General features: G+C 44.9%; 1 protein-coding gene across 1 annotated transcript in view; it reads right to left on the reverse strand.

The window, feature by feature from the left end:
- Positions 1 to 653: 653 nt before the first annotated feature.
- RUFY4 (RUN and FYVE domain containing 4) overlaps positions 654 to 27,196 on the reverse strand; it is a 35,792-nt gene continuing 9,249 nt past the window's right edge. Inside the window, exons 4-11 of the mRNA XM_060262443.1 lie at positions 26,162 to 26,268; positions 22,676 to 22,819; positions 14,643 to 14,658; positions 12,490 to 14,511; positions 8,801 to 8,907; positions 6,940 to 7,086; positions 6,278 to 6,409; positions 654 to 1,795 (exon numbers count right to left, since the gene is read on the reverse strand). Coding sequence (XP_060118426.1) covers positions 1,693 to 1,795; positions 6,278 to 6,409; positions 6,940 to 7,086; positions 8,801 to 8,907; positions 12,490 to 14,511; positions 14,643 to 14,658; positions 22,676 to 22,819; positions 26,162 to 26,268 — 2,778 coding nt within the window. The 3' untranslated portion in view covers positions 654 to 1,692. The remainder of the gene's footprint in view (positions 1,796 to 6,277; positions 6,410 to 6,939; positions 7,087 to 8,800; positions 8,908 to 12,489; positions 14,512 to 14,642; positions 14,659 to 22,675; positions 22,820 to 26,161; positions 26,269 to 27,196) is intronic.

Here is a 27,196-nt window from a genome sequence, read left to right on the forward strand (position 1 = left end):
CATTGTATGTTCACATTGTATTTTCACAAGACCTTCACAACCCTGTGTAAGCTGGTTAAGCCAAGAGAGAGAGAGAGACTGCCCAACATTACCTTGTGTGCTCCATTGCAGACTGGGGGTTTGAACCTGGGTCTCCCAGATGCTAATTTGATACTCTGGCTGCTCTACAATGCTGTATTTTTCTAGTCCAAAGTCTATGGCACCAGGAGGAAGACTTTTACCTCCGTCTAAGTATACCATACCCCTTAAAGTGTTTTAATTTAATTGGTTGAGCACAGTGAAGATCTGGTTAACTTTATGTTTGAGTTTTCCCGCTTGCGTCTATCTCCCCCCCTCCCCATTACATCCTGCCTTTGTATCCTCATAAAAGCACTAATTCTGTATCTCCTTGAATATTAAGTCAGAACAGTAAACCTTGGCCTGTACGCTGCATTACATATTCAACAGTTATTGTGAGCCATCATCCTTTCTCCAGATTAGTTAAATTGCATTTTAATAACATCATTTGCAGCAGCCAAAATGCAGCTAAAAAATAAAATACTACTGTGGATTTCTTGGCTAATGTACTAGTCGGAAAAACAAAACAGGCTTTTAAAAAGGTTTTATTTTATGAAAAAGACAGGGAAAGAACCAAACAAAAGCCAAACAAATTATTTTCGTACGTACCCACACATTTATTTTCATAACTAACTTTCCAATAAATAACACTATTGTCATTTATCACAGCAATTATGTGATTAAATTATGACTCCCAGTTTACAACAGTTCTCTCTCCAGCCCTTGACTACAAAGTCCATGGAAATGGAAGGATAACAGTAGCCAATTTGATGTGGTAGTTTAGTGAGTGGACTCTTATCTGGGACTGGGAGTGATTCCCCACTCATCCACATGCAACTTATGAAGTGACCTTGGGTCAGTCATAACTCTCTCAGAGTTGTTCTGCTCAAGAGCAGTTCTTAAGAGAGCTCTCTCAGCCCCACCTACCTCACAGGATGTCTGTTGAGGGGAGGGAAGAGAAAGGAGATTGTAAGCCGCTTTGAGACTCCTTCAGGTAGTCAAGGGCAGGGTATAAATCCAATCTTTTCTCTTCTTTCCTTCCATCATTCCCCACCCCCACAATATTCTAAATGGTCTATCTAGAGGTTCACACCAGCTTTGTGCTAGGTTTTTAGGGTGAAACAAAATTCCTTCCATGGTCTGGCTTCGGAAGTGGTTCTAGGTACATTTTGACTGGCACAGCTCCTCTTCCTTTTTGCTATGGCTGCCGCAGATAAGCATACATGGAAGATAACAGCGGGGAGAGCGTTCTTACGAAGTTGCTACTTTTCACATTCAGTCATTGCCACCTTATGCACGTGCTGCTCACACGCAGGAAGAAATCAGTGGTATGCATATATACACTCGCCTCTCCAAGCATCTATAGTAGCTACCACAGGTTAGAAAGTCGACCAATCGTTTTCTGCAATTTACACTGGGCAGGAAATGTGCCCTCCTCCTAACCAACTGGTTGCTCCATCAGAGCATTAGGCTAAAGCATCCTGATTGCTACCATGTGACCTTATTGATTCATCTGCAACTTTGCCTGCCCCAAATGAAGCCAAGTCCATTCCCAGAAGATATTCGGGGAGGGGGCTCTTTACTGGATGACTCATAGGTGGGGGGGGGGACATGGCAGCTTGTTGAAGCCTATCGTCAGGTGCCTTGGCTGTTTCTCTTCTGGTAGCACAGAAAGCAGCAGCGCTCCCTGTGTCCACAGCTCACAGAGCAAGCATGACACACGGTGCTGTGGCATAACCTGCAAAGACAGAGATAACACACTGTTACTTATTTAGCCATCTGATCTGAAACAAATGACAGAATCATCCCTCATCGTGTATGAGCAAAAATCCTGCAGACATGGATGCCGTTAAGAAATCATTTTAAGGTCATTTGTGCATCTCCTTGAAAACAGGGTTGTCAGCTCTGGCTTTGGAAATTCCTGGAGATTTGGGGGCAGTGCCTGTGGAGGGCGGAGTTTGGGGAAACAGAAGGAAGAAAGAGAAGAAAAAGAACAGTTGGGGTGATTCCGCACTCACGTTGGTCCGGGTCTCAAGCTGAGATTTTTCACATCTATTTGCCTGGACCCTTTTTTGGAGATGCCGGGGATTGAACCTGGGACTTTCTGCTTACCAAGCAGATGCTCTACCAGTGAACCACCATCCCTCCCCTGCTCTCCAAGGTCTCAAGCTGAGGTTTTTCACGCCTATTTGCCTGGACCCTTTTTTGGAGATGCCGGGGATTGAACCTGGGACCTTCTGCTTCCCAAGCAGATGCTCTACCACTGAGCCACCGTCTCTCCCCCAATTGTGGAATTGTAGGGCAACCTCCCGGAGCCATTTGTAGGGCGAGGCAGGCATATTTGCTGGCATGGGGGTTTGCACTGTCACTCTGCCAGCATGTGGCTGCAGTGGTGCTATGCCAGTGGAATGCACGGTGCAGTACTGCTTGCGCCCCATACTGGTGTAAACACCCCTTGCACCAGCATATATCTGAGTTAGGTAGGGGTCAGTTGGCTTCCTATTCTGATTCCCCCTCCTCCTCAGGATTGCTCTGTTAGCCTCATCTCTGAATACTGAGATTTCAGTTGGTTTTGACCACACACTTTCAAGCTTATCCTCGTAGCTATATGAACAAGAATAGGTTTTTTTTTTAAATGAAAATAGAGTTTCTCAGGAAGCCGAATTCTGTGCATTTTCTGATTCACATTGTGTGTGTGCGCACCCACCCACACACCTGGAATGCATTTGATTGTATAAACTAGGCTCTCATCAATGAAGGAATGAGTCTTCCGCAAGCTAAGAGCTCAGTCTCAGTTCCTTCCACCTTATACATCTCTACAAGCTTCCTTCTATCCCTTTTCTGGCCAAAAATATGAAGTAAAGCAACTATAGCTACTAAAAACAAAAGGTGCTCAGTTTGTATTTTGTGAGATGTTTCCCACCTTAATGCCACTACTAACAGCTCTTACCACTCTTACAGTTTGTGAAAACCAGAGCATTTTCTTATTTTGGGTATAGACTTCCCTTTTCTGCAGCTGTTGTTTACCAAGGGGGGCGGTGGTGTTAGATCTCGGCTGTGTTGCATCAATAAGAGTGCCAGGTGACATCTAGGTTAAAATCCTTCCTTCACTGTGATTCTCACTGATTCTCACTGGATGAGCTTGAGAATTTACTATCAAATCCTTATTAGGCTAACCTACAAGTAAATGTTATGAGGAAAATGAGAACTGATACATTCATCTGCTAGGACAGGGTGAGAAAGAAATCTAAAAAAAACAATATACAGATGCTCTTTGCTAATCCATGTACATTTCTAGGATGCTAATTAATTCCTACATGTCTCTTTTTCCTTTCCATTGTCCCATAAAACCTCTATGGCTTCATGTCTTGAGCAGTATAACATTCTGAAATTTCCTTTATAGTCTCTATTTATTACCCCAAATGAAAACAAACAAAAAAAAATTTTTTTTGCAACATCCAAAGCTACATTAGGATTTTGATCCAAGAGTTGGAAGGGGACCACCTCTGCCTGGATTAGAATAGTAGACATTCACTAACCACGGCAGAATGAAGCAACAAGTTAGACTACAGAGATATTCCGATAAAATATGAGAACTTGTGTCTGTTTTACCAAGGGAGCAAGAGCAAATTCTGGAAGAGAAAGGAAGTTGCAAAGAGTGGCCTCTTGTAACTTCTGTTGAATGGGCATTCGTTCTTGCAAGAGTGAAAAAAGAGAAAAGTCCTAAGACGACTAGGCAAATTCAGATGGTAAACATACCAGGAAAAGAAACAGAGGGAAGTATTTAATGAAGAGCAGGGCTTTTTTTTTTAGCAGGAACACATAAGACTGCAGTTCCAGCTGGCTTGGTGTCAGGGTGTGTGGCCTAATATGCAAATGAGTTCCTGCTGGGCTTTTTCTACAAAGAAAAAGCCCTGGTGAAGAGCAAACTCGTTGAGCCCAAAGAATAGAACTATTACAATCAATCTGCCTAATCTGTTTTAAAATTATAATTACTGATTCAGAGAGCCCCAATTCCTTGGCTGAGTCTGTGGTAAAACCAATAGACCACAATTTCTGGTTCATGATCTTAAGCCAAGGTTCTCTAAATTTAAACTTTAAATCAATTAACTTCATGTGTACCCTGCCTTTCTCCCAAGTGGGGACCTAAAGCAACTTACATCGTTCTCCTTTTCTCCACTTTATCTTCATAGCAACCCTGTGAGATAGGATAGGCTGAAAGATTGTGACTGGTCCAAGGGCGCCCAGCAAGCTTCTGTGGGGATCTGAACCTTGGTCTCCCAGATCCTAGGTCAACATTCTAACCCACTACACCTTATTAGGCCTTTGAATAATGTACAGTTCTAATATTGCTGAAAGCACCATGTTTGAACTCGACGCAGAGGAATTCATGTGCAAAACGTCATAACTAGAACAATCTGCAGGGATTTGATGCTGATGTGCCTTCAGATCTCAATCTAGTCTGGCTAAAAGCAGAGCAAGAAAGCAAAGTTGTCAGAGTTCTCAGACTCTGATGGGTTATCCTTTGTAAACAATGTAGAGTCCAGAGGTCCCACTGAGGGTGCCCTATAAGCCTCAGTACCTCAGGGGGAGGACTTACTATACTCTGAACAGGTGTCTGAGAAGCTTGTCCAAGAAATGTATCAGTGGACCTTGCTGAAATTTTGGAGTCTGAAGTATGCCCAGACATAAGGGATAACTCCCCACTTCAGGATCTCCCATAATCACCATCAATGCTCCCAGAACAAAAAAGGCAAAAAGCTTAGGCTTAAGCCATTTCAGAAAGGAGAATGCATGAGGAAGAATCCCACACCCAGGACCAGAATCAGCTTCACTAACACACTAGGAAGAAGAAGCCGCAGGGCTAGCTATAAAGTTGCCTGATTTTTGCTGCTGCAGATTCCTTCAGAACAGATCCCTGTTTTATATTTCAGCCCTAACTGGATAGCTCCCCCACTGCTTCAGCAATCTTGCTTCTTGCTCTGGCTGGACAGTTCCCCGGCTCCCTTGACAAATCCAGCCATAGGGACTGCTCTTTGCCTTGCTAGATCTATCTCTTTGCTAGAATCCAAGGCACCTGGCTCCACTGTTGGCAGAATGTGGACAGACCTGCTCATCAGTGGCAAATGATTCTCCTGTTTGCCCAAGAAAAGGATTATTTGATCCACAAGGGATGGGAGATTGGCATGGGGGGAAGGGGTCACTTTTGTTCTGGCTAAGTATATCCGGAGGAGAGAATTCTCACACCTGAGCTCTGTATTGATAGAAACCAATGCCATGTGGAGCAGACAAGGGGCTGGATTCCTGGACAAAGAGTCCAAGGTAATATGAAGCTCTCAGGAAACTGTAATTTTTAAATTAAAGAGCTTGCCTTAGATTATGATCAGCCGGGGGTGTGTATAGAGTAAAGGGGAGGGACGGTGGCTCAGTGGTAGAGCATCTGCTTGGGAAGCAGAAGGTCCCAGGTTCAATCCCCGGCATCTCCAAAAAAGGGTCCAGGCAAATAGGTGTGAAAAACCTCAGCTTGAGACCCCGAAGAGCCGCTGCCAGTCTGAGAAGACAATACTGACTTTGATGGACCAAGTGTCTGATTCAGTATAAGGCAGCTTCATATGTTCAAAGGACAGGAATTGTGTGTTTGCACTTTTCTTTTACATTTCTTTCTGCATCCATTGCTGTGCAGAGAGTACATGTGGACTTTTACTTTTAACAAATTCTTTACTAATTTGAATGCTGGTAGTTGTTCTCTGTACCACGTAGAACTCCACCATTCAAACAAGCTATTTAAAATGGGTATCAGGGGAAGGGAGACAGCCAGTTACTAAATTTCCCCATGAGTAAGTGCAGTAAGCCATCCCCACGCTAACCAGCTGCTGTGTAGCGGGAGATGCAGGCATTAGGAGGAGCGCTAGAACAGAAACATGAGACAGGAAGCCGAGAGAAAGAGGCCTCTTGACAGGTAATTCCTAAATGAACCAGTTGGTGGCAGTGTACTGAAGGAGAAGTGAGAAAGAGAGAAGTGAGAGTCAGGTGAGCCAGGAGAAAGGCATGTCACTGAGCAGACTTGGAAAAGTCTCCAGGAGCCTAGATGCCTCAGAAAGCCGAACGGAATGTCTATCATGGGTCAGCAGGTTGTTCAGACACACCTTCCGTGCTAGTTTCCCCAAAGGTATCTAACCCTTTCAGTTTTTCCCACCAACTATCGAACTGGCCTCATCACCTGCACTGGTATCGGCGTGATGTGATCCTGAAATCCTTTTTGCAGTGAGCACACATCCCCGAGGTCTGAGGAGCTGAGCATGCAGCTGGGGACGTGATGCCTTCCGTCTTCTGCCACAGGGCATCCTTCTCCCTGAGGAAGACAAGGGGAAACAGAGAGGAAGTCATCTATCACTATTTTCTTTCTTTGTCGACTAGCCTGAAACAAAGCTAGGCCTCCTCCTCCTTCTTGATATCCCAGAGATGTGAAAGGCATCCCAGGGTAGCCACATTTTTTTGCACTGATTCAGGACTTGCTGGGGTTTAAATCCCTTTATTAAAAATCTTTATGAAAAGCAAATTTAAATCATTCCTGACATAGTTTCATTTTCTCAATGGCTAGTCAGAAAGTTGTTCAGACATATAGCTAATGGCATTGGAATAGCTCCGCAACTGCATTCTATTAATAACTTCAGATACATCTAAGAAGCCCGTGGCAGGAATAGCAGAGAAATATGGGTTGCAACTGAGGGGGCCCAACTAGGAATACGTGATTCTTGATGGACTCTGTCTTATTTAGCATGCTTTGGTTTTTGTGTTATAAGTGCCACATTTTTAAAGTTACCCTCATAGAAGTATGCTGCTCTTCTTTCCCCCAGCTCCCCTCAGACTCCCTTTATTCACCTCAGTAGCTCCACCAGCCTCCCCTTCAAGCTGCAGATTAATTCCCCCTGTTCTGACAGCTTCTCTTGGTATTTCTTTTCCTTTTCCTGCAATTCTTGTTGGATTTCCTTCAGCAACTGTTGCTCCTTTTGCTTGTCCTGTTGAGACCTATGCAGTAGAAAGAGGAATTTTTGAAGTACAGAGGTTGTCCTAGTTTATATTTTAACTATCAGGGCTTCCTTTAAAGATTCTCAGAAACTGTAGCTAATAATTCTCTGTTAGGAAATACACCCTGTACCATTACACTTTCCAAAATACTTGAGTAAGTTGCTTAGTAACCATGTAATCATTTTCATTCATTCATTCATTCATTTGGTGATCCACCTTCCCCTGTATTAAGTTTATACTGTGGGACACCTTTGACCTCTGGAATTTCTCTTAAACCTGTGTGACTACTGTTGTTCACCATGATGGTCTCTGTATGGGTGTCACAATTTGCCCAATTACAGCTAATCAACTATATAGGCACAAAGATCACTCTGTGTGGCGAAATTTCTGGCAGCTGTTGTTACTGCTGTTAAGTTAAAGGTAAAGGTAGTCCCCCTGTGCAAGCACCAGTCATTTCCGACTCTGGGATGACGTTGCTCTCACAATGTTTTCACGGCAGGCTTTTTACGAGGTGGTTTGCCATTGCCTTCCCCAGTCATCTACACTTCCCCGCCAAGCTGGGTACTCATTTTACCGACCTCGGAAGGATGGAAGGCTGAGTCAACCTGGAGCCGGCTACCTGAACCCAGCTTCTGCCGGGATCGAACTCAGGTCGTGAGCAGAGTTTAGGACTGCAGTACTGCAGCTTTACCACTTTGCGCCACGGGGCTCTTGTTAAGTCAAGTCTTGTTGTTAAGTTACATGGTAACAAACTTTTAAGTTCTCCTCTCATGGCATGAGGGTTTGCTGTTTACAGCTTAGGTTGTAAAAACAGTAAGAAGAAAAAGTATATAAAACAGTAAGAAGAAATCAACTAGCCAGTGCCCTTCCTTTCACCAATATTCACTGACACAATTTTTTTTTTAAATTGCTGCCTAGTTGTAGCCAACTTAGGTTGACCCTTTAGGATTTTCAAGGCATGAGATGTTCAGAGACAGTTTGCTATTGCCTGGTTCTATGTAGTGACTCTGGTATTCCTTGATGGTTACTCAACCAAATACTGACCAGGGCCAACCCAGCTTAGCTTCTGAGATCTGGTGAGATTGGGCTAGCCTGGGTTGTCTAGGTCAGGGCAAACTGACACTTAGGATGATAGCTCACAATTCATAACAGTACCTCACAGAGTTGTTATGAAGGTAAAAGGGGAGAGGAGCCAATGTATGCTGCCATTAAGGAAACAATAGGATAATTATGCTATATTATATTATGCTATAGCATAGCATAAAATAATTACGCTATAATTAATACTCTCTTGGCTTGACTTCACGAACGAAGATTTAAGAAGGGTGCAGTAGTCCATGTCTGCTGCAGGCTCGCTGGTGGCTGACAAGACCAATGCGGGACAGGCAGGTCCAGCCACAGTGGCTGCAGGGAAAAGTCTGATTTGGGGTTGGTGCTGTAGCAGTGCGATTCTTCCTCAATCTCCTTTTGTCCTCAAGACCAGCTATGCGTGCGTTCTCAAAGGAAGAGACAGCCTGGTGGATGGTGTGTCTCCATGCTTTGCGATCTGAGGCTAGGTCAGACCACTGGTGATGGTTGACATAATTAATACTAATGTGATCCTTTACCATAGTGCTTTAGAAAAGAATATAAACAGGAGCGCAGAGTAGGCAATAGAGCTGCTGTTAATTCAAATTCCCTTGGTGAATATAAGTAAGGAAGCTACTGAACTTACCAGCTCAACTGCTGTTTGAGGTACTTCATCTCTTTCTCCTTGGCCACGAGCATTTGCTTAGCCTTCTGAACGCCATCCATCATTTTGTCCAAATGACTAGTCAGACACTGAAGGAAGTCAGGGAAGGGGAAAGGCACAGCAGACCAGAGGTTTACAGTTAGAGAGAGAGACCAGACACTCTCCCCCTAATCAGGAGCAAATGGGGAGAAATCACCAAGGGCTAGGAGTATGCGGCTGTTTCAGATGTGCAAAAATTTAAAGATTAAAATAACTTCAGAATATGCCATTGGATTTTTCAGGCTTCACAGCCTGTAGCTGCCCATTGCTCAGCACAAATTGTCTTTTCCTTACCAACACCTCCCAGTCTTACTCTTTCGCCTTCAGCAATATTTCAGACCCTGCTCAGCAAAATAATGTAAGAACCTGGCTGATCAGACCAAGGTCCATCTAATCCAATACCCTGTTTCCCAGAGTGGAATGCCAGGAAACAGAATCCTCACCCTGCTTTTTTTTCTTTTCCCCCAGCGACTGGTATTCAGAAGAATATTGGCTCTGAACCTGGAGGTTCCATTTGAGTGTCATGGCTAGTAACAGGGTTGCCAGGCAGAGGCCTGTATGCGGGGATATGGGGGAAGCTGCAACACTAGCTGCAGCATCAACGCCACTTCTGGCAAAAATGGAAGTGATGTGCGGTAGGTCCAGGAATTGCTAGAAACTCTATGGCAAAACCATAGCTTTCCCAGAAATTCCTAGACCTAACTCTTGTCAATTTTGGTTTTTTACAAGAAATGACATAACGCCACAGCTGGCATTGCAGATTTTTATTTTTTTCTCCTGTTGCAGCTCAGTGGTGGTCAATGGCAACAGGGGGGCTTGGAAGCTCTAGTTCAGGGGCATCAAACATGCGGCCTGGGGGGCTGAATCAGGCCCCTGGAAGGCTCCACCTATCAGGCCTCCGAGCAGCTGGCTGTCATCTGCTTCCTTTTCCCTCTCTCTTGCTTCCTTCTGCATCACAGCTTGCTTTGCAAGGCTTGCTCAATTGCACAGGAGCTACAGGGGAAAGCCTCTATTTTCTCCATTGGCTGAGGCTCCTCCCTTGGGGAGGAGAGATAGCTTGCTTTGCCAGGCTCTCGCAATTGCTCTTCCTTCTCTTGGCTGAGGCTCCTCCCCATCCTGGTCCACCTGGGGAAGGAAGGAAAGAGCCAGAATTTCCTTTTCCCAGTTTTCTGGATCCCATGGGAGAGATACAAAGAAAGTACCTTTAAGACCAACCGGTGTGAATGTTTTCAACATGGTTTATTTTAATTTGGGGTTTTTTTTTAAAATCTTTAATTGTTTTTGTCTGCGTCCTTTATAAAGTTTATATCTCTGCTGCCTAATCTAAATTTGCCACATGGCCCAGCCTGACAAGGTCTCATTTATGTCAGATCCAGCTCTCATAACAAACAAATTTGACATATCTGCTCTAGTTAACAACCATGGACACATATATTCTCCTTTAATCTGTTTTATGCCTTTTCAAGCAACTAGACTGCATACTGCATTTGGAGAGCCAGTCTGGTGTAGTGGTTAAGTGTGCGGACTCTTATCTGGGAGAACCGGGTTTGATTCCCCACTCCTCCACTCGCACCTGCTGGAATGGCCTTAGGTCAGCCATAGCTCTGGCAGAGGTTGTCCTTGAAAGGGCAGCTGCTGTGAGAGCCTTTCTCCAAGCTAAAGAGCCCCTCTGTCCAGCACTGGCTGTGAGGACCATGTATCCTTCACTCTTGCCCAGACAGTCTAGCTGTGGAGCTGGAAAACTATCCCTTTGTTTCTCCCTATTGAATGGAGAGCAGTGCCAAAAAACCTTTGGCCAGCCCTGCCAGACTTCACATACATACATATATAAAGTTTGAACTAGTGGTGTGAACATACCAGGAAAGAAATGTTGGGGTTGTGGTGGATAAGGAAAATGGCAACTAAGCATGTATTAGTAGTGTAAAAAGGGTGTGGGAATAAAAAAAGAATACCTGTCCACAGCTGCCATTTCCATTTTCCCTTCTCAGCTCAGTGGCAAGGAGGAGAGCAATAGGACAACCCACACAGACTGGGAAAGGTGGATGGATGGGGAAAAAAGAATTGGGGAGGAGTCATGCCAGGAGGATAAAACCTTGGCAGAGGGGAAAGAACCCAGGAAGGTGAAGGATGAGACCCATGACTTATCCAAGACTAGGGCAGGAGGTAAAGTCACTGACCTGGGTAGGACTGGGGCGAGGACTCTGGCATGGCTTTTGCAGAGGGGAAGGGTGCCCTGCTAGGCTGTGTGCTAGGGGCTCACAAAAGGTCTCATGCCTCAATTAATGCCTACTTTGGCCACCCTGGCCACCGCCTCCTCCTCTTCACAGGCCCAATTGCCTCCTCCTGCTCCTCCTCCACTTTTCCAGGAGCTGCAGTTCTCGGTCCTCACAGCCAGTGCTGGACAGAGGGGGCAAAATGGCAGCCTCCAAACATGAGAAGGCAGAAAGAATAGGTGGCAAGTGAGGGCCCCTGGCTTACAACAGCTCTAGCCCACCTTGCATGACGGTGGGACTGCTGGCTCGTGCAGCGCCAGGGCCACTGGCTGAGATGCCTGCCAACATTGCACAAAGCCAGGGCTGTTAGCTTGCAGCGGCAGTGGTGAGTCTCACCTTGTTTAAGGCTGGGGTCCCCATGAGGTCACTGAGACTTAATGGCCACATTTTGCAGAAAACTGAACAGCCAATAAAATCTCCAATAGCCATTCAGAAGCCTTGCTGGACAAAAAGCCCTACCTGTTCAAATGCCAAATTTTTGGCATTGAAGCTCAAGCGTTGTCACTAAACTTTGAGCCATTCGTGGGAAGGGCGGGATATAAATCCCAAATAAATAAAAAATAAATAAATAAATATTAGAACCCCCTTGACCAAAATTTGTGATCAACAGGGAAAAAAAACGGAGTCCTCCTAAATTCAGAGTTCACAATCTAGAATTTGAAACTCAAATTTTCACATTTTTTGCAATCCAATTAAAATATGGGAAATTGACCTTAAATTGAATCTTGCCTCTAATCTCAATGTTAACGAAGAGTGGATCAGAGGCTTGACTCTAAGAACTTCTTTCACAGAGGCGTGGGCCTATTTTGGGAGCTACGGTGAGGGTCAAATGAATGAGCTATCTGGTTCAAATCTCACCTTTGCCTTACACTCACCATTTAGTTATCAGTAACCCACATTCAACCTGAGCTCCTTATTGGCAAAACAGGAGAAACTGCTGATCTCTGTTACTGGCCTTTCATAAGGATTACGGCAAGATCATGTCTGAATTACCTTGGTCACAGGAAGCGCTATACAAATGCTAAGTATTGTTATTATTTCTTTCTGCTAATACTCTCTTTTCCCTGGTGGAGAGATTTAAATTACCCTTCTCTTGCCATCTCCAGGATCTACCAAGAGAATTTTGGCCATTGTCTGAGGACTTACCAAATTATCTGCATTATCTCTAGGGTGACCAGGGCTCCTAGGGACAGGATCTGAATCCCTTCTGGTTTTGGCTTGTGGTATAAGCTTGCTCTAGTTCCCTTCCCAATAGAGAAAAGGAATGCCAGCCTGCAGATGTATTCAGAATCAACTGCATCTTATTTCCCAGCTATTGGCTACCTCTGACGTATCGCCTGTGGAATAATGGGCTCCTACCTTCCCATGGATTTCCATTCTGGACTTTGTACTGGTATCCATCTTGATGGCGCTTTCCCTGTTTTTCAGCACATCCATCTGAAGAACTGCTTTTTCTGCCTGCTGTGACTTTGCCACTCTATGATCGATTCTTTCTGTAATGCTCCTCTCGTTGGCAAGAGCCTTGACTTCCTCACCTCTGGTTTCAGATGTTAGATCCACCATAGTGATAGAAGAAGCCAGTTCCTTCTGTGGAGCAATGTCTTCTCTTGGCAAGTCCCAACATTGTTCCAGCTCTGTACTTAGCATCTCTGCTATGTTAGTGGTTCGCATTTTGTCAAGCTCCAGTTGCTCAACTTGGTTTCTCAACTTCAGACACTCCTGTTTAAGGTCTGAGACCACAATTTCATTTTTCTCTTGCAAGGCTTTCTGTAGTGTTTGGCTGGTGGCTGTCAAATTCTCCAATTCATTTCTAAGCTTTGTGGCCTCACAGGTCCGTGTCTCCATGATGGCGGTAGTGCTTTGAACTTGCTTCTCCAAGGCCTCTTTTGCTTCAAGGGTTTGTTGTAGTGTGGCCTGGAGAATCTGTTTCTCCTCTTCCAGTCTGTTTGCCTCCTTTTCTAAAGTTCCAAATTGGCTCCTCAGTTCCTGCAATTTTTTCTCCCATCTGACTTGTTTTTCGATAACTTGTCCTTCGAGCTGACAGTTCTTGCTGGCCATTTCCTCCAACTCCTCTTTCATTGCTGTGTTTTTCTCCAGTGCCTTCTGTAGCTCAGCTAATTGGTCATTTAAGTCCCCCTGCAAGCTCTGAGCTACTTCTTCCCTATTCCTCAAGGCCTTCTCCTGCTCAATCGAAGAATTCTGAAGGGTGACAACAAGCTTTTGAGATGCTGATAGCTCCTTCCGAAGATCCTGAATTTCTAGTTTTGAAAACACCAAACTCTGTTCTTGAGAGACCAGAGTTTCAATAAGAGTCTCCTTCTCCCTCTCAAGGGCCTCTATCTCATCAAGACTTCTCCCTAATTTCTCCCTTAAGAGTCCCTTCTCCAACATAGCTGAATGTTCTTCCCTTTCTGCTAGTCTGCAAGTCAGCTCTTTTGGTTGTTTCCCAGTTGTTTCCAGACGGCCATGTTGGCTTTGCAGGGCGACTGCCTGAGCTTCCCATTTCTTCAGACTCTCTTCACACACCTTCAGTTTCTCCTGCAGTCCTTGACATCGAGATGTCAGTTGCTGTCGCCTCAATTCTTGGGCTTCAATGTCTGCCAGGCACTTTCTCCTCTCTACCTCCTGAGAACTCAGCCTCTGATGTGCCTCCTCTAGAGACTTCTCAGCAGCAACTTTCTTGTCCCAAGCCTCCTGGCATTCACTGGACAGATTAGTAATCTTCCGTTCTGCCTCTCTGAGGGCTCTTATGGCCTTGGTGAGCTCCTGCTGCTGTTTTTCCTCCCCTTCCATCTCTTCTTCATGTTGTCTTTTAAGTTTTTCCATCTCTTCTTTCAGAGCCCTGTTTTCCTCAGAAAGGGCTTGTCTTATGTTTGTGTTTTCCTTTTGCTGCTGGGACATCTTCTGTTGCAGAGCCCCAAGCTCCCACATCAATATTCCCAAGTCCTGTTGTTTCCACTGGTTGACCCCTTCAGTGGTCCCCTGACATGATCTCTCAGGCTTTTTACAAAGGCAGAGTTCTGGTAGCAGGGAACCTAGTTCCTGAATGGGGAATACATCGTTTGGCACCTCCTTTTCCACTTGTGCCTGCAAGTCACTATTTGCCCTTTGGGCTTCTACCAGCTTCTTTTTAATAGAAGCTGAACACTGGGCATCTCTTTCCATGAAAGGACTCAGTTTTAGGAGAGAACTCATCTGCAGCAGACTGTTCTTTCTGCTTCTCCAGACCCCAATCCATTTTTCCATTGAATTTTCCAACCCTTGCCTGAATAGGCTATCAGCAGTGGACTGAATGACACCGTGGTCCTTTATTCCTGGCGGAGTCCTGTGATCTTCATTGGCTCCTTGATAGTTCTTGCAATCCCTATTTGAGTTCCCAACCTATGGTCAAGAAACAAGCGCTTGGTATAGTGCATTTTAACCATGTAGAATCTCCAAAAATGAGAGGAACAGTTGATATTTACAGTAACAACTACTTGTAAGTGGGCACATGTTAATGCACAAAAACTAACCTTGGAAAGCACATCACTGCCAGATACAAATGGAAACATTAATGTGATACCGATAAACCACCTAATATTTTCCTGATCACGAGATAATAAATATAATTCCACAGGTCACTGAGAACTGTCATAGATTTGTAGAGCAATTCATGGGATATTTGAAAGCACCCCCATCACAAATATACAGGCCTCATTTTGGGCAGGAGCTCATAGGAGCAGAGCTCCGGAACCTTCAAATTTTATTTTGCTCTTTCTTTCTTACCCCACCCCCCTAAAAAATACCTGTTTCTGGGCTCCATTGTTCAAACTCCCTGTGAGAATTTTGCTGAACTGTAAGATTTGACAAACTTTCTAATATTTCCCCCCACCAAAAAATGGGAAAATAACCAAAGCATATAAAGCAGACAGATGGAAATCTTCCTCATGCTACTGTGGCCACATAGGATAAAGTAATTGAAAAAGTATGATGGGAGTAAGGTTTTATGATGACAATTATAATTCAAGAAGCATTTTAAGGTAGATCCTGAGCTGATATAATTTAGTACACCTTCAAATTATGTCGGGTATGTGGCATATGCAAATGAGTTGTGCTAACGAGCTCCGGCACCTCTTTTTCTACAAAATGGCCCCTTCAGACGTGTCTTTTCTCCTCATGCAGCAAACTCCAAAAACTGGTCCCCAAACCCTGAACTGGAGAAGAAGCTTGCTTTGGAGGGAGCCAATTGCCTGGAACCTGAGGTGTAACCAAAACAGTGCTCCCCTATCCTCAGAGCAATTTTACAATTGTTTCCAAATGTTTGCCCTTCTTAAGATCACATGAAAGATGAATGAAGGCACTGCTTTATAGCTTCACTATAACAGCTAAGCAAACCTTTAACTTGCTGGTATACATAGAATTCTGAAGCTGGCTGGGCTAGCACAACAAGTGAAGACCCTGTATCTTTCGATTTTATGTATGCTTTCCCCCTGTGCTAGAATATGCAAACTGCACTGATTACCGTATTTTTCGTTCCATAAGACGCACCTAGTTTTTTGAGGCGTTTGTGTGAATGTAGAGGCGTTTGTGTGAATTTTTTGCAGTATTCGCTCCTTAAGATGCACATACTTCCCCCCCACACACACTTTTTTTGGGGGGGAAAGTGCGTCTTATGGAGCAAAAAAATACTATGTTAATTATGGATCCCTACATAGATTTGTACCACTGTTCATTTTCCATGGAGCTAAGCTGCCACTGACTCCCCTTTCCCAGCTTCCCAAGTTAAAGGATGTGTTTCTTTAGGTCAAAAATTATAAGTTTGTCAATTTTTCTAGCCAAGTCACAGATCCAGTTAGCACCTTGAACTGGGGACAGCTCTCCGAGTCAACTTTGACCATTTGATGCATTTAATATCTTCCTAGAAAAGGCACTGGCTTCACTATAATCCAAAGCGGATCTGGGAACAGTTTATGATGAAATTTCTGCCTGCATCCAATAACAGAAAAAAATAATGGAAACAGAATGATCACATTAATGAAAACAATTTATATGAATCTTCGAACAATATTCAACAATTCATATCAAAATACTTAAACCAATGCAAAATTCATATAGATATTCCAAACATGTTTTAAAGTTATCACAGTTTACAAAATTTATACAAAGTTCCCAGATTCATTCACAAATCACAAATATAGAAGAGTAACTGTCCAAGCTGTGGGCTATGCCATGCAGGACCACCCAAGATGGACAGGCCACAGCTGAGAACCGAGACAAAATGCGATCCACTGGAGAAGGAAATGGCAAACCACTCCAGTATCCTTGCCAAGAAAACCCCATGGACAGTAACAAAAGGCTAAAAGATATGGCACTGGAAGATGAGCCCCTCAGGTTAGAAGGTGCCCAATATGCTACTGGGGAAGAGCGGAGGGCAAGTCCAAGTAACCACAGAAAGAGTGAAGCGGCTGGGCCAAAGCCGAAAGGACGCTCAGCTGTGGATGTGTCTGATGGTGTAAGAACAGTCCAATGCTGCAAAGAACAATACTGCATTGGAACGTGGAATGTAAGATCTATGAATCAAGGTAAGCTGGATGTAGTCAAACAAGAGATAGCAAGATTGAACATCGACATCTTGGGAATCAGTGAACTAAAATGGACGGGAATGGGTGAATTTAACTCAGAGGATCACTACATCTATTATTGTGGGCAAGAGTCTTGTAGAAGAAATGGTGTGGCCTTTATAGTTAACAAGAGAGTGAGGAAGGCAGTAATGGGATACAATCTCAAAAATGACAGAATGGTCTTGGTCCGTATCCAAGGTAAACCATTCAATATCACAGTAATCCAAGTCTATGTCCCAACCACTGATGCAGAAGACGCTGAAGTGGACCAGTTCTATGAAGATCTACAACACCTTCTAGAACTAACACCAAAAAAAGATGTCCTCCTCATCATAGGGGACTGGAATGCCAAAGTGGGAAGTCAAAAGGTAACCGAAACAACTGACAAGTTTGACCTTGGAGAACAAAATGAAGCCGGGCAAAGGCTAAGAGTTTTGTCAAGAGAACAAGCTGGTCATAGTGAACACCCTCTTCCAACAAACTAAAAGGTGACTCTACACATGGACATCACCTGATGGGCAACACAGAAATCAGATTGATTATATACTTTGCAGTCAAAGATGGAGAAGATCCTTACAATCAGTAAAAACAAGACCTGGAGCTGACTGTGGCTCAGATCATGAGCTACTCATTGCAAAATTCAGGCTTAAACTGAAGAAAACTGGGGAAGCCATTAGGCCATTCAGGTTTGACCTTGATCACATCCCTTATGAATATACAGTGGAGGTGAAGAATAGGTTTAAAGAACTAGAGTTGTAGACAGAGTGCCGGAAGAACTATGGGCGGAGGTTCGTGACATTGTACAGAAGGCAGCAATCAGCACCATCTCAAAGAAAAAGAAATGCAAGAAAGCAAAGTGGATGTCTGATGAGACTTTACAAATAGCTGAGGAAAGAAGGAAAGCGAAAGACAAAGGTGAAAAGGAAAAATTCACCCAACAATGCAGATTTTCAGAGAACAGCAAGGAGAGATGAGGCCTTCCTGAAGGAACAATGCAAAGCAATAGAGGAAAATAACAGAACGGGAAGGACAAGAGATCTTTTCAAGAAAATTGGAGACATCAAGGGAACGTTTCATGCAAAGATGGCCATGGACAAAAACGGTAGGGACCTAACAGACAAAAACGGTAGGGACCTAACAGAAGCAGAAGAGATCAGGAAGAGGTGGCAAGAATACACAGAAGAATTATACAAGAAGGATCTCAATGTCCTTTGACAACCATGACAGTGAAATCGATGATCTTGAGCCAGACATTCTGGAGCGTGAAGTCAAATGGGCCTTAGAAAGCATTACTAACAACAAAGCAAGCAGAGATGATGGTATCCCAGTTGAGCTATTCAAAGTCCTAAAAGATGATGCTGTTAAAGTGATGCACACATTATGTCAACAAATTTGGAAAACGCAACAGTGGTCACAGGATTGGAAAAGGTCAGTTTATATTCCAATCCCAAAGAAGTGTAATACCAAGGAATGTTCAAACTATCGTATCATTGCACTCATTTCACATGCCAGCAAGGTCATGTTAAAGATGCTACAAGCTGGGCTTCAGCAGTATGTAGATCGGGAACTACCAGAAGTTCAAGCTGGGTTTTGGAGAGGTAGAGGAACTAGAGATCAAGTTGCCAACATTCGCTGGATTATGGAGAAAGCACGGGAGTATCAGAAAAAAAGTCTGTTTCTGTTTCATTGACTAAAGCCTTTGATTGTGTGGATCACAACAAACTGTGGCAAGTCCTTAAAGAGATGGGAGTACCAGACCACCTCATATGTCTCCTGAGAAACCTGTATAAGGGTCAAAAAGCAACTGTCGGAACAGGATTTGGAGCAACTGATTGATTTAGAATAGGAAAAGGAGTTCGACAAGGATGTATATTGTCACCCTGCTTATTTAATTTACAGTATGTCACAGAAGTGAGTACACCCCCTCACATTTTGTAAATATTTAAGTATATCATTTCATGTGACAACACTGAAGAAATGACACTTGGCTACAATGTAAAGTAGTGAGTCTACATCTTGTATAACAGTGTAAATGTGTTGATCCCTCAGAATGATGCAACGCACAGCCATTAATGTCTAAACTGCTGGCAACAAAAGTGAGTACACCCCTAAGTGATAATGTCCAAATGGGGCCCAAAGTGTCGATATTTTCTTCTTCTTGGATTGCAAGAAGATCAAATCAGTCAGTCCTAAGGGAAATCAACCCAGTCTGTTCCCTGGAAGGTCAGATGCTGAAGCTGAAGCTCAAATACTTTGGCCACCAAATGAGAAGCGAGCACTCACTGGAGAAGATCCTGATGCTGGGAAAGACAAAAGGCAAAAGAAGAAGGGGATGGCAAAAGATGATATGGCTGGACAGCGTTATTGATGTAACAAACACGAATTTGAGCAGACTTTGGAGGATGGTGGAAGGCAGGAGGGCTTGGCGTGACTTTGTCCATGGGGTCGCAAAGAGTCGGACTCCACTGTGCGACTGAACAACAACAACTGTCCAATAAGTTGCAAAAAGTTCACTCTCTTTCATACAAGAGCAAAGACGTTTCTTTCTTGGAGCTTTGGACCAACCTTGAAACAAGCCACCTCTCATATCCCTTACAAGTAGACTATTAACGTTCTATATCAGCGGTAAGGATATTGTGTGGTTAACCAGATCAGTCCTAGAAGTCTGTTCCAGCTTTATTCCAGAGAAATATTAATTCCAAGAAAAATAATTGTAAATACTCTAATGATAGAAGCCAGCTTCCAGTTTGAATGAAGTTAAACTTTTTGCAACTCATTGGACAGTTACTCATCTGCATTTGTGATTTGTGAATGAGTCTGGGAACTTTGTATGAATGTTGTATGTTTTGATAACATTGGAATATCTATATGAATTTTGTATTGGTAGAAGTATTTGGATATGAATTATTGAATATTGTTTGAAGCTTCATATGAATTGTTTTTGTTAATTTGGTCATGGTTTGTGGCGAATGATTTCTATGTATTCAATAATGAGACATGTTGCAATGGCTCTAGGGCTTTTTTGGGGGGGGGACATGGCAGAATGGAGTTCTGGAACCTCTTCATGGAAACAAAATTCTCAAAATACCGTATTTTTCGCACCATAAGACGCACTTCCCCTCCCCCCCAAAAAGTGGGGGGGAAGTGTGTGCGTCTTATGGAGCAAAGGTACGTACCTTCCTCCGGGGGGGGGGGCGCGATCCGCTGCCTCCACCTCTGATCCCGGCACTTCCCCCGCGCCTGCCTGCCTGGCTCCAGCTCTGACGCTTACAGCAAGCGCCAGGATCGCTCCCTCCGCCCTCCGATCCCGGCGCTTGCTTTAAGCATCAGAGCTGAAGCCAGGCAGACAGGCACGGAGGAAGCACCCGCCCCCTCTGCAAACCCAGCGCTTTGCGAGCGCCGGCTGTGGAGGGGGCGGCGTGCTTCCCCCGCGCCTGCGTGCCTGGCTGGGCGACAAGCAGCGAGATCGCTCCCTGCGAAGTGCTGGGTTTGCGGTGGGGGCGGAGGGAGCGATCTCGCCACTTGTCTCCCAGCCAGGCACCTGCGTCTAATGGTCCGGAGCGTCTAATGGACCGAAAAATACGGTAATTTAACAGTTCACGAGGGGCACCCATGTGTTTCCCCCTCATTTCCCTCTTGAGAGTTGTGGCACTTCTTTTTCCAGGAAACAAACAAACAATGAACGGCCCAAATAAGGCATGGTAACCTTCGCTATGCCATGGAATAGGCCCTCCATGCTGTAGGCTTGGAGTAATGCGTCAAGTCAGAGGCTACTATCTATTCTGTTCTTCTCGACTCATCTCATGGGAACTGGGGATCATTTAATTACTGGTGTGGATTGAGAGAGGCAGCAACCATTTCAGGATGGGGTCCACAGAAGTGAAGACTGTAGAACCACAGCCTTCCTGTTCTGGGGTGGTTGTGCAAAGCGACTTAGGCTCTAGAGCAGGGGTCCTCAACCTACGGCCCGCGGGCCAGATGTGGCCTGCTGAGGACGTTTATGCGGCCCGCCGGGTTATGGCAAAATCAGACCGGAAGTGACGTTCGACCTAAACTTGCGTTAGCAACGCACACTTCCGGCACTGGGCTGAGGCGGCGGAGACAGAGTGTGAGGTGATACCAAGGTGAGGTGAGTTCCCAGGCCAGGGTGTGTGGTGTGGGGAAGGGAGAGAGATGCAGAAGACGGAGAACTGACGGCCCGCGGCCTTGTACAGTAACGGCAGTCCGGCCCTCCAACAGTCTGAGGGACAGTGAACTGGCCCCCTATTTAAAAAGGTTGAGGACCCCTGCTCTAGAGGAATGGGAAAGGAATTTTGGGTCTCATTTAGGATAGCTGGACTGATCAGGCAGCTGTCCTTACCTTCACTTAGCAGTGCTCTTTCTGAGCTTCAGCACAGCAGTGTGGCTTAGTCGAATGGTTATCACATTATCTCACAAATTGCACAGAGAGCCTTTGCTTTAAGTTCAGAAACCAATACCGGTGGATTTATTTAAAGAAACATAACATATAAGCATAGTGGAGAGAGTGACTAAACTATTCTATCTAACTGGATGGCTTTGCATTGATAGTAGGCCATCTGCTTAGTTCAGATCAGGAGGAGAGGCACCATGCTGTTCTTCCTGATGCGTGCAGGGAAGAAGGAAGAGGAGAACAAAGAGAAAGGAAGTTCCATCAGATTATATTCTATAGGTTAGAGAGGGTGAGTGAAAGCAGAGCAGGCAGGAAGGAGACTGATACTGTCCTAGCTATCTAGCTTGCTCTATGGTGTTTGTAGACTTGGAGGACTGAGCAAGAGACATCGTCTGTTCTTCCAACAAGGAAACCTCAGGGTACACTGGTAGTCTCAAGCCATTGCTTGCAAGGGGACAGTATCTTCCTGCGCAGAGGTTGGGGGTGAGCCAAGAAGTGAGGATTATTTACCTGGGAGTGTGCCTTCTCCACCTGGCTGTGTGCAGCAGTTTTCTTGGGATACTGAGGCAAAATTCTAAAAAGAAACTAAAGTTATAAATCTGCAAGAGATGCCAGTGACACCTGCCCTCCCATTTTATTTTATGAGCTTCCTATGCGTAAACTATCTCTCAGGACAATGCATTTGCATTCACTTTGTGTGGAAAGAGATGCAGATACCAGGCCGTAACCTCTGAGAGAAATAAGAGGGGCAAGAAAACCCCACTAATTGGGGGGGCCATAAATGAGAGGCATAAAGGGAAAGAGAGGGCTAGAAATATAGCATGACAGACACAAAGGCTTGGAGAGAGTGCTTGTGGAGATGGTGCACAGATCAGCCAATATGCTGAAAGTTAATGCTTTAAGTTAAGAAACCAATACCGGTGGATTTATTTAAAGAAACATAACATATAAGCATAGTGGAGAGAGTGACTAAACTATTCTATCTAACTGGATGGCTTTGCATTGATAGTAGGCCATAATGAAGAAACAGCAGTGACTATGGGAAGGAAAGAAAGAGAGGTGAGCTACTGTGTAAGTACATCTCCACTAAGAATGGAGGCTTACTGTGTCTTAAGGTCACAAAACAGCTAAAGAGCCCTGCTTATATTACAAGTTTCCAGTATCACTGATTTACAAAGGGGGGGGGGGTCCATGTTTCAGTTCTGTTTTGCACGCAGAAGGTTCCCAGAAGTGACATAGTGCCACTGGCAACGTCATGCCCCCCCCCCCATTTCCCCATCTCCAAAACCCTTCTGTCACTGCCCGTCAGGTTAGACGATACTGACCTTGATACACCAGCGGTCCGTTTCAGTATAGAGAAAGTATTTTCAGTGGTAGCCCTACGATGCAGGGAGAACACCTTCCACAGAGACAACGTGTGAAATTGGTGGCAGCCCTTGTACTACCTTGTTCTTAAAAAATGTCCGTATGAAGAAGTGGTAATTTAAACTGCCCTTCCCCAGATTTGGGGGAAATTTTGACTCCTGGTGCTTACCTTAAGGCCATTGGCCATGCGGCATCCAGGTCTGCTCTGCAAAGTGCCAGATGGAAGGCAATGCCATCCAGCTCATAGAGAGAACCCAAGACGTCCAGCCACAGCTCTTGGTTCAGGAAGGGGCTGCGCGCATAGTACCACTCGCTGCAACAAGCAAAATGCAGGTGATTCTAAGCCCTCTGTAAAATTCACCTCCGTACATGCCATTGGCTTAGATCCATACAGATGTTGCTGACAAGCGCCCACCTGCCTTGCTGGGCAAATTGAAGCTACAGGGATGTTGACGCGCTAATTCACTATGCAGCTCTGTACTTCTCCTTGCAGTGGAAACACTGCCCTAGCTAGACTTTGCAGATTATAAGGGCAGCAGTACCACAACAACCCTTATATGTTAGGTAGTTAGCTCCAGGCAAGGCAAGGAACTTCCTCCCCCCGCTCCCAGAAAGGTTAGAGTTCAAGAAATATCTGGGGACTTTGGGGGTGGCGCCAGGAGACATTGGGGGTGGCACCAGGAGACATTGGGGTGGAGCCAGGAGTGACAAGCATAACTGAACTCCAAAGGGAGTTCTGGCCATCACATTTAAAGGGACTGCACACCTTTTAAATGCCTTCCTTCCATAGGAAATAATGAAGTATAGGGGCACCTTCTTGTAGAGCTCATAGAATTGGACCCTGAAGTGGGTGGAGGGCTTCCAAACTGGGGATCCCCTGCCTCCACCTGGGGATTGGGTAAGCGACAAAGACCTAGGCGGATAATGGAGCAGGAAAGAGGGTCAAAAAAACCTCCGCGAAAACCAGCCTCCAAAAGCAATAATAAACCAATTTCTTCAATAAATATCAAAGGAGTTTGTTTCAATACAGATTCAAAACATAATATATAAAGAGAACCCGCAAACCCACACCCAAAGTCACTCAAAAGCAAATTAATGTCCAAAAATTCTTAGCAGGAGGGTGCAGGCAGTAGTTCCATTGGTAGAGTTGTCCGCAGAGAACAGAGCTCCACAGATTTTTGGATATTTGTATCACGCACCTTAACACCGAAAGATCTAAATCATGCCCGGGATCCCTCCTGTTTTCTATAGGTTTTGTTCATAGGATTGTTTTGCTGTTCAACTTACAAATTAAAGTCAGGGAGGAGACACTGTATTACAATTACTATGATGTAACTTTAAGGAACTTTGAGATTGCATTCACCTGTGGGTTTTATAAACGAGAGTTCTTTGAAGCAGGCTAGGAAATTGACCATGCTAGATAGAAACGACTACAAGCATATTGGGCAGAAGCGATTGTTAGCATCAGCATGTAAACTGTATAAGACTTTTTGTAAGGTATGGTTCCATTCTGCTTACAGTATTTCCCTAGGGTGTTAGGCTAAATATTTCATCTATGGTTTATTATTTATATTTATGTACAGCTCGTAGAAGCCTTTGCAAAACATGGGATCGAGTACTACCGCGTCGCATTCTCTTTAATGTGCCTTGCTGTACGGAAGAAATCTGTGGAGCTCTGTTCTCCGTGGACAACTTTACCAACGGAACTACTGCCCGCACCCTCTTGCTAAGAATTTTTGGACGTTAATTTGCTTTTGAGTGACTTTGGGTGTGGGCTTGCGGGTTCTCTTTATATATTATGTTTTGAATCTGTATTGAAACAAACTCCTTTGATCTTTATTGAAGTAGTTGGTTTATTATTGCTTTTGGAGGCTGGTTTTCAGGGAGGTTTTTTTGAGCCTCTTTCCTGCCCCACTTGGGGACTGGCCATTGTAGGAAAGGTAACTACCCTGTTGAAAGGCTACAGAGACAGGGAGGAAGGGTGAGTTGACAGCACTAGGCTGGGAGACTTCAGAATTTGTGGGGTTTGTATGGGTTCCCAGAATAGTTGTCTGACACAACCTAGCTCTTGGCACTGCGCAAGGAAATGGCTTAACACCTCCTAGCTCCTGGCCAGACTAGACAAGACAGTGTCCTTGTGTCTACCACAGGGACATCACTGCCATTTCAAAGTGATTTTAAAATGCCATAAGGACTTCCAGCACAGGGGGCTGAGGGGCTCTTGTGCCCCTCCCTCCGTTTCCAAGTGTCAGCTCATGAAAAGGCATGGGAGGAGGAAAAGAGCATCTCAGCTCACTGTGTTGTGGGGCCAATTGAGTTTGGGCCCTCACAGCATTTTAAAATCACTTTAACATAGGAGCGGCATCCACATAATAAACACGAGGACACTGTCACATCCATTTTGGCCCACAGACTCAAGAACAAGAAAAAGGTTTATTTTAAACAGGCAAATCAATAAAGGAGAAGTGAACAGATCAGGTGCTTTAATGTGGGTGAAGGAAAATAAACATGGGCTGATAGCAGACAGCTGCTTTGGGGCGGCTTGAAGCCGCCCCAAATACAGCTGGCCAGAAATAGAGTTCCCCAGAGCTTCTGGATGACACTTGCAGGGACTGAGGGGTGACATGATAGAGGTTTACAAGATTATGCATGGGATGGAGAAAGTAGAGAAAGAAGTCCTTTTCTCCCTTTCTCACAATACAAGAACTCGTGGGCATTCAATGAAATTGCTGAGCAGTCAGGTTAAAACGGCTAAAAGGAAGTACTTCTTCACCCAAAGGGTGATGAACATGTGGAATTCACTGCCACTGGAGGTGGTGGCGGCTACAAGCATAGACAGCTTCAAGAGGGTGTTAGATAAAAATATGGAGCAGAGGTCCATCAGTGGCTATTAGCCACAGTGTGTGTATATATGTATATATAAATTAGTGGTCACTGTGTGACACAGAGTGTTGGACTGGATGGGCCATTGGCCTGATCCAACATGGCTTCTCTTATGTTCAGAAAGGGGCGGGTCGTGGGCACCAGGGGAGCATCTGGAACGCTCATGCATCCCGTTCGTGGCTCCCCGGGTGCTCTTCAGGTGCTTCCGAGCCTTCCAGATGGATGGAAGCCACCTCGGAGGTGCCCCAGCGAAAAGGTGGCACTTTTGACGTGGTGCCTTTTTGAGGCGGGTGGAGCGGTCCAGAGGACACGGTGAGTATGGGATCGGGACACCCACCAGATATTTGTATGTGGAGGGTTTTTTGGGTCGCCTCCTGAGGCATCCCTGGGTCGGCCCAAAGTGCCGGTCTGTTTGCAGCTATAAAGTCCCTAACACGATTGAACTTAACTCTCCCTTGTCTGTTAGGCCCCACGCCTCAGCCTGCTCACTCTCTCCCTTTGAGTGAGGGTCTTCCTCCTAACAGCAGCTGTCCTGCCTGCTCAACCTCTCAGGAAGAAAGAATAGTGTCTGTCTCCTGAAAGAGCTTTTAAACAATTCTCCTCAGAGCCTACTTGGACGCTGACTGACTGAAACCAGCAGCAAGCACTCTGGGGATTGTAGGCTGTCTCTTTCTACTGAGACACAGACTTTACACGCTCCCTAGGCCCACTAGGCCTCTGTCTCACAGCACAGCACAGATCATGACACCCCTCTACTTAAAGCACCTTTTACCTGGTGACTTTTGGCTCCAAGAAGCAAAGCTGCAATGTCTCAGCCAGCTGATGATGAACCAGACAATAGCGAATGAATGCACGACCTTTCCCCATGGCTGTTTTCAGCTACCAAGATAAAAAAGATTCACAGTTTGAAAGGCAAAAAGGCATCTAAAATTGCTTTTTGAGCTACAAAACTCCTTAGTTACCTCCATTCTCAATTCACCTGGCGTAGCAGGAAATTTCAGTTAAGCTTCCTTTGCTTCAGCTCCAACTTGCCACCAATGGAAGTATTCATCATTAGCTGTGTCTTACCGCTTTTACAAGCCAATCCAAACCTCTGTTTCTCATAGTTTTCAACTAAGATCATGTCTGGCAGTTTCCCTTAGTCATGGTGCTGCCTTCTCGTGGGGCCGTGATAACCTAACTCGCAGGACATATTTTTATTTATTTAGCCATACAGAAGGAAGAAATGCAGTTGTTTCCTGCTGCATTCTCCCAGGAGAAACTGTACTCTTATATATAGCAGGTAAAGGCATTGGAGTCCTGTGCTGAAAATTGCCAGCTGCTTCTTACAGGAACTGCATAATGATTAACTTTTCTTCCACAGTGAAGCCAAGAGGCATCAGAGGGGAAGGCCTGGGAAAAAGGAGTGCTTGACTATGCCAGAGTCAACTCACAACATTTTGGTGCCTGAGGTAGAACATTTAAACAGTGATCCTTGCCATAGTTAAAAAAAAAAAAATAGCCAATTTTCTGTTGTTTAATGCCTCCCCTCCTCCTAGGGTTGCCAAGTCCAATTTAAGAAATATCTGGGGACTTTGGGGGTGGAGTCAGGAGACTTTGGGGGTGGAGCCAGGAGACATTAGGGGTGGAGCCAAGCTCAAGGCTGTGACAAGCATAATCGAACTCCAAAGGGAGTTCTGGCCATCACATTTAAAGGGACGGCACACCTTTTCAATGCCTTCCTTCCATAGGAAATAATGAAGGATAGGGGCACCTTCTTTTGTTCTCATAGAATTGGACCCCCTGGTCCAATCTTTTTGAAACTTGG

The sequence above is a fragment of the Heteronotia binoei genome, chromosome 21, assembly GCF_032191835.1.
Source record: "Heteronotia binoei isolate CCM8104 ecotype False Entrance Well chromosome 21, APGP_CSIRO_Hbin_v1, whole genome shotgun sequence".
Classification (NCBI taxonomy): Eukaryota; Metazoa; Chordata; class Lepidosauria; order Squamata; family Gekkonidae; genus Heteronotia; species Heteronotia binoei.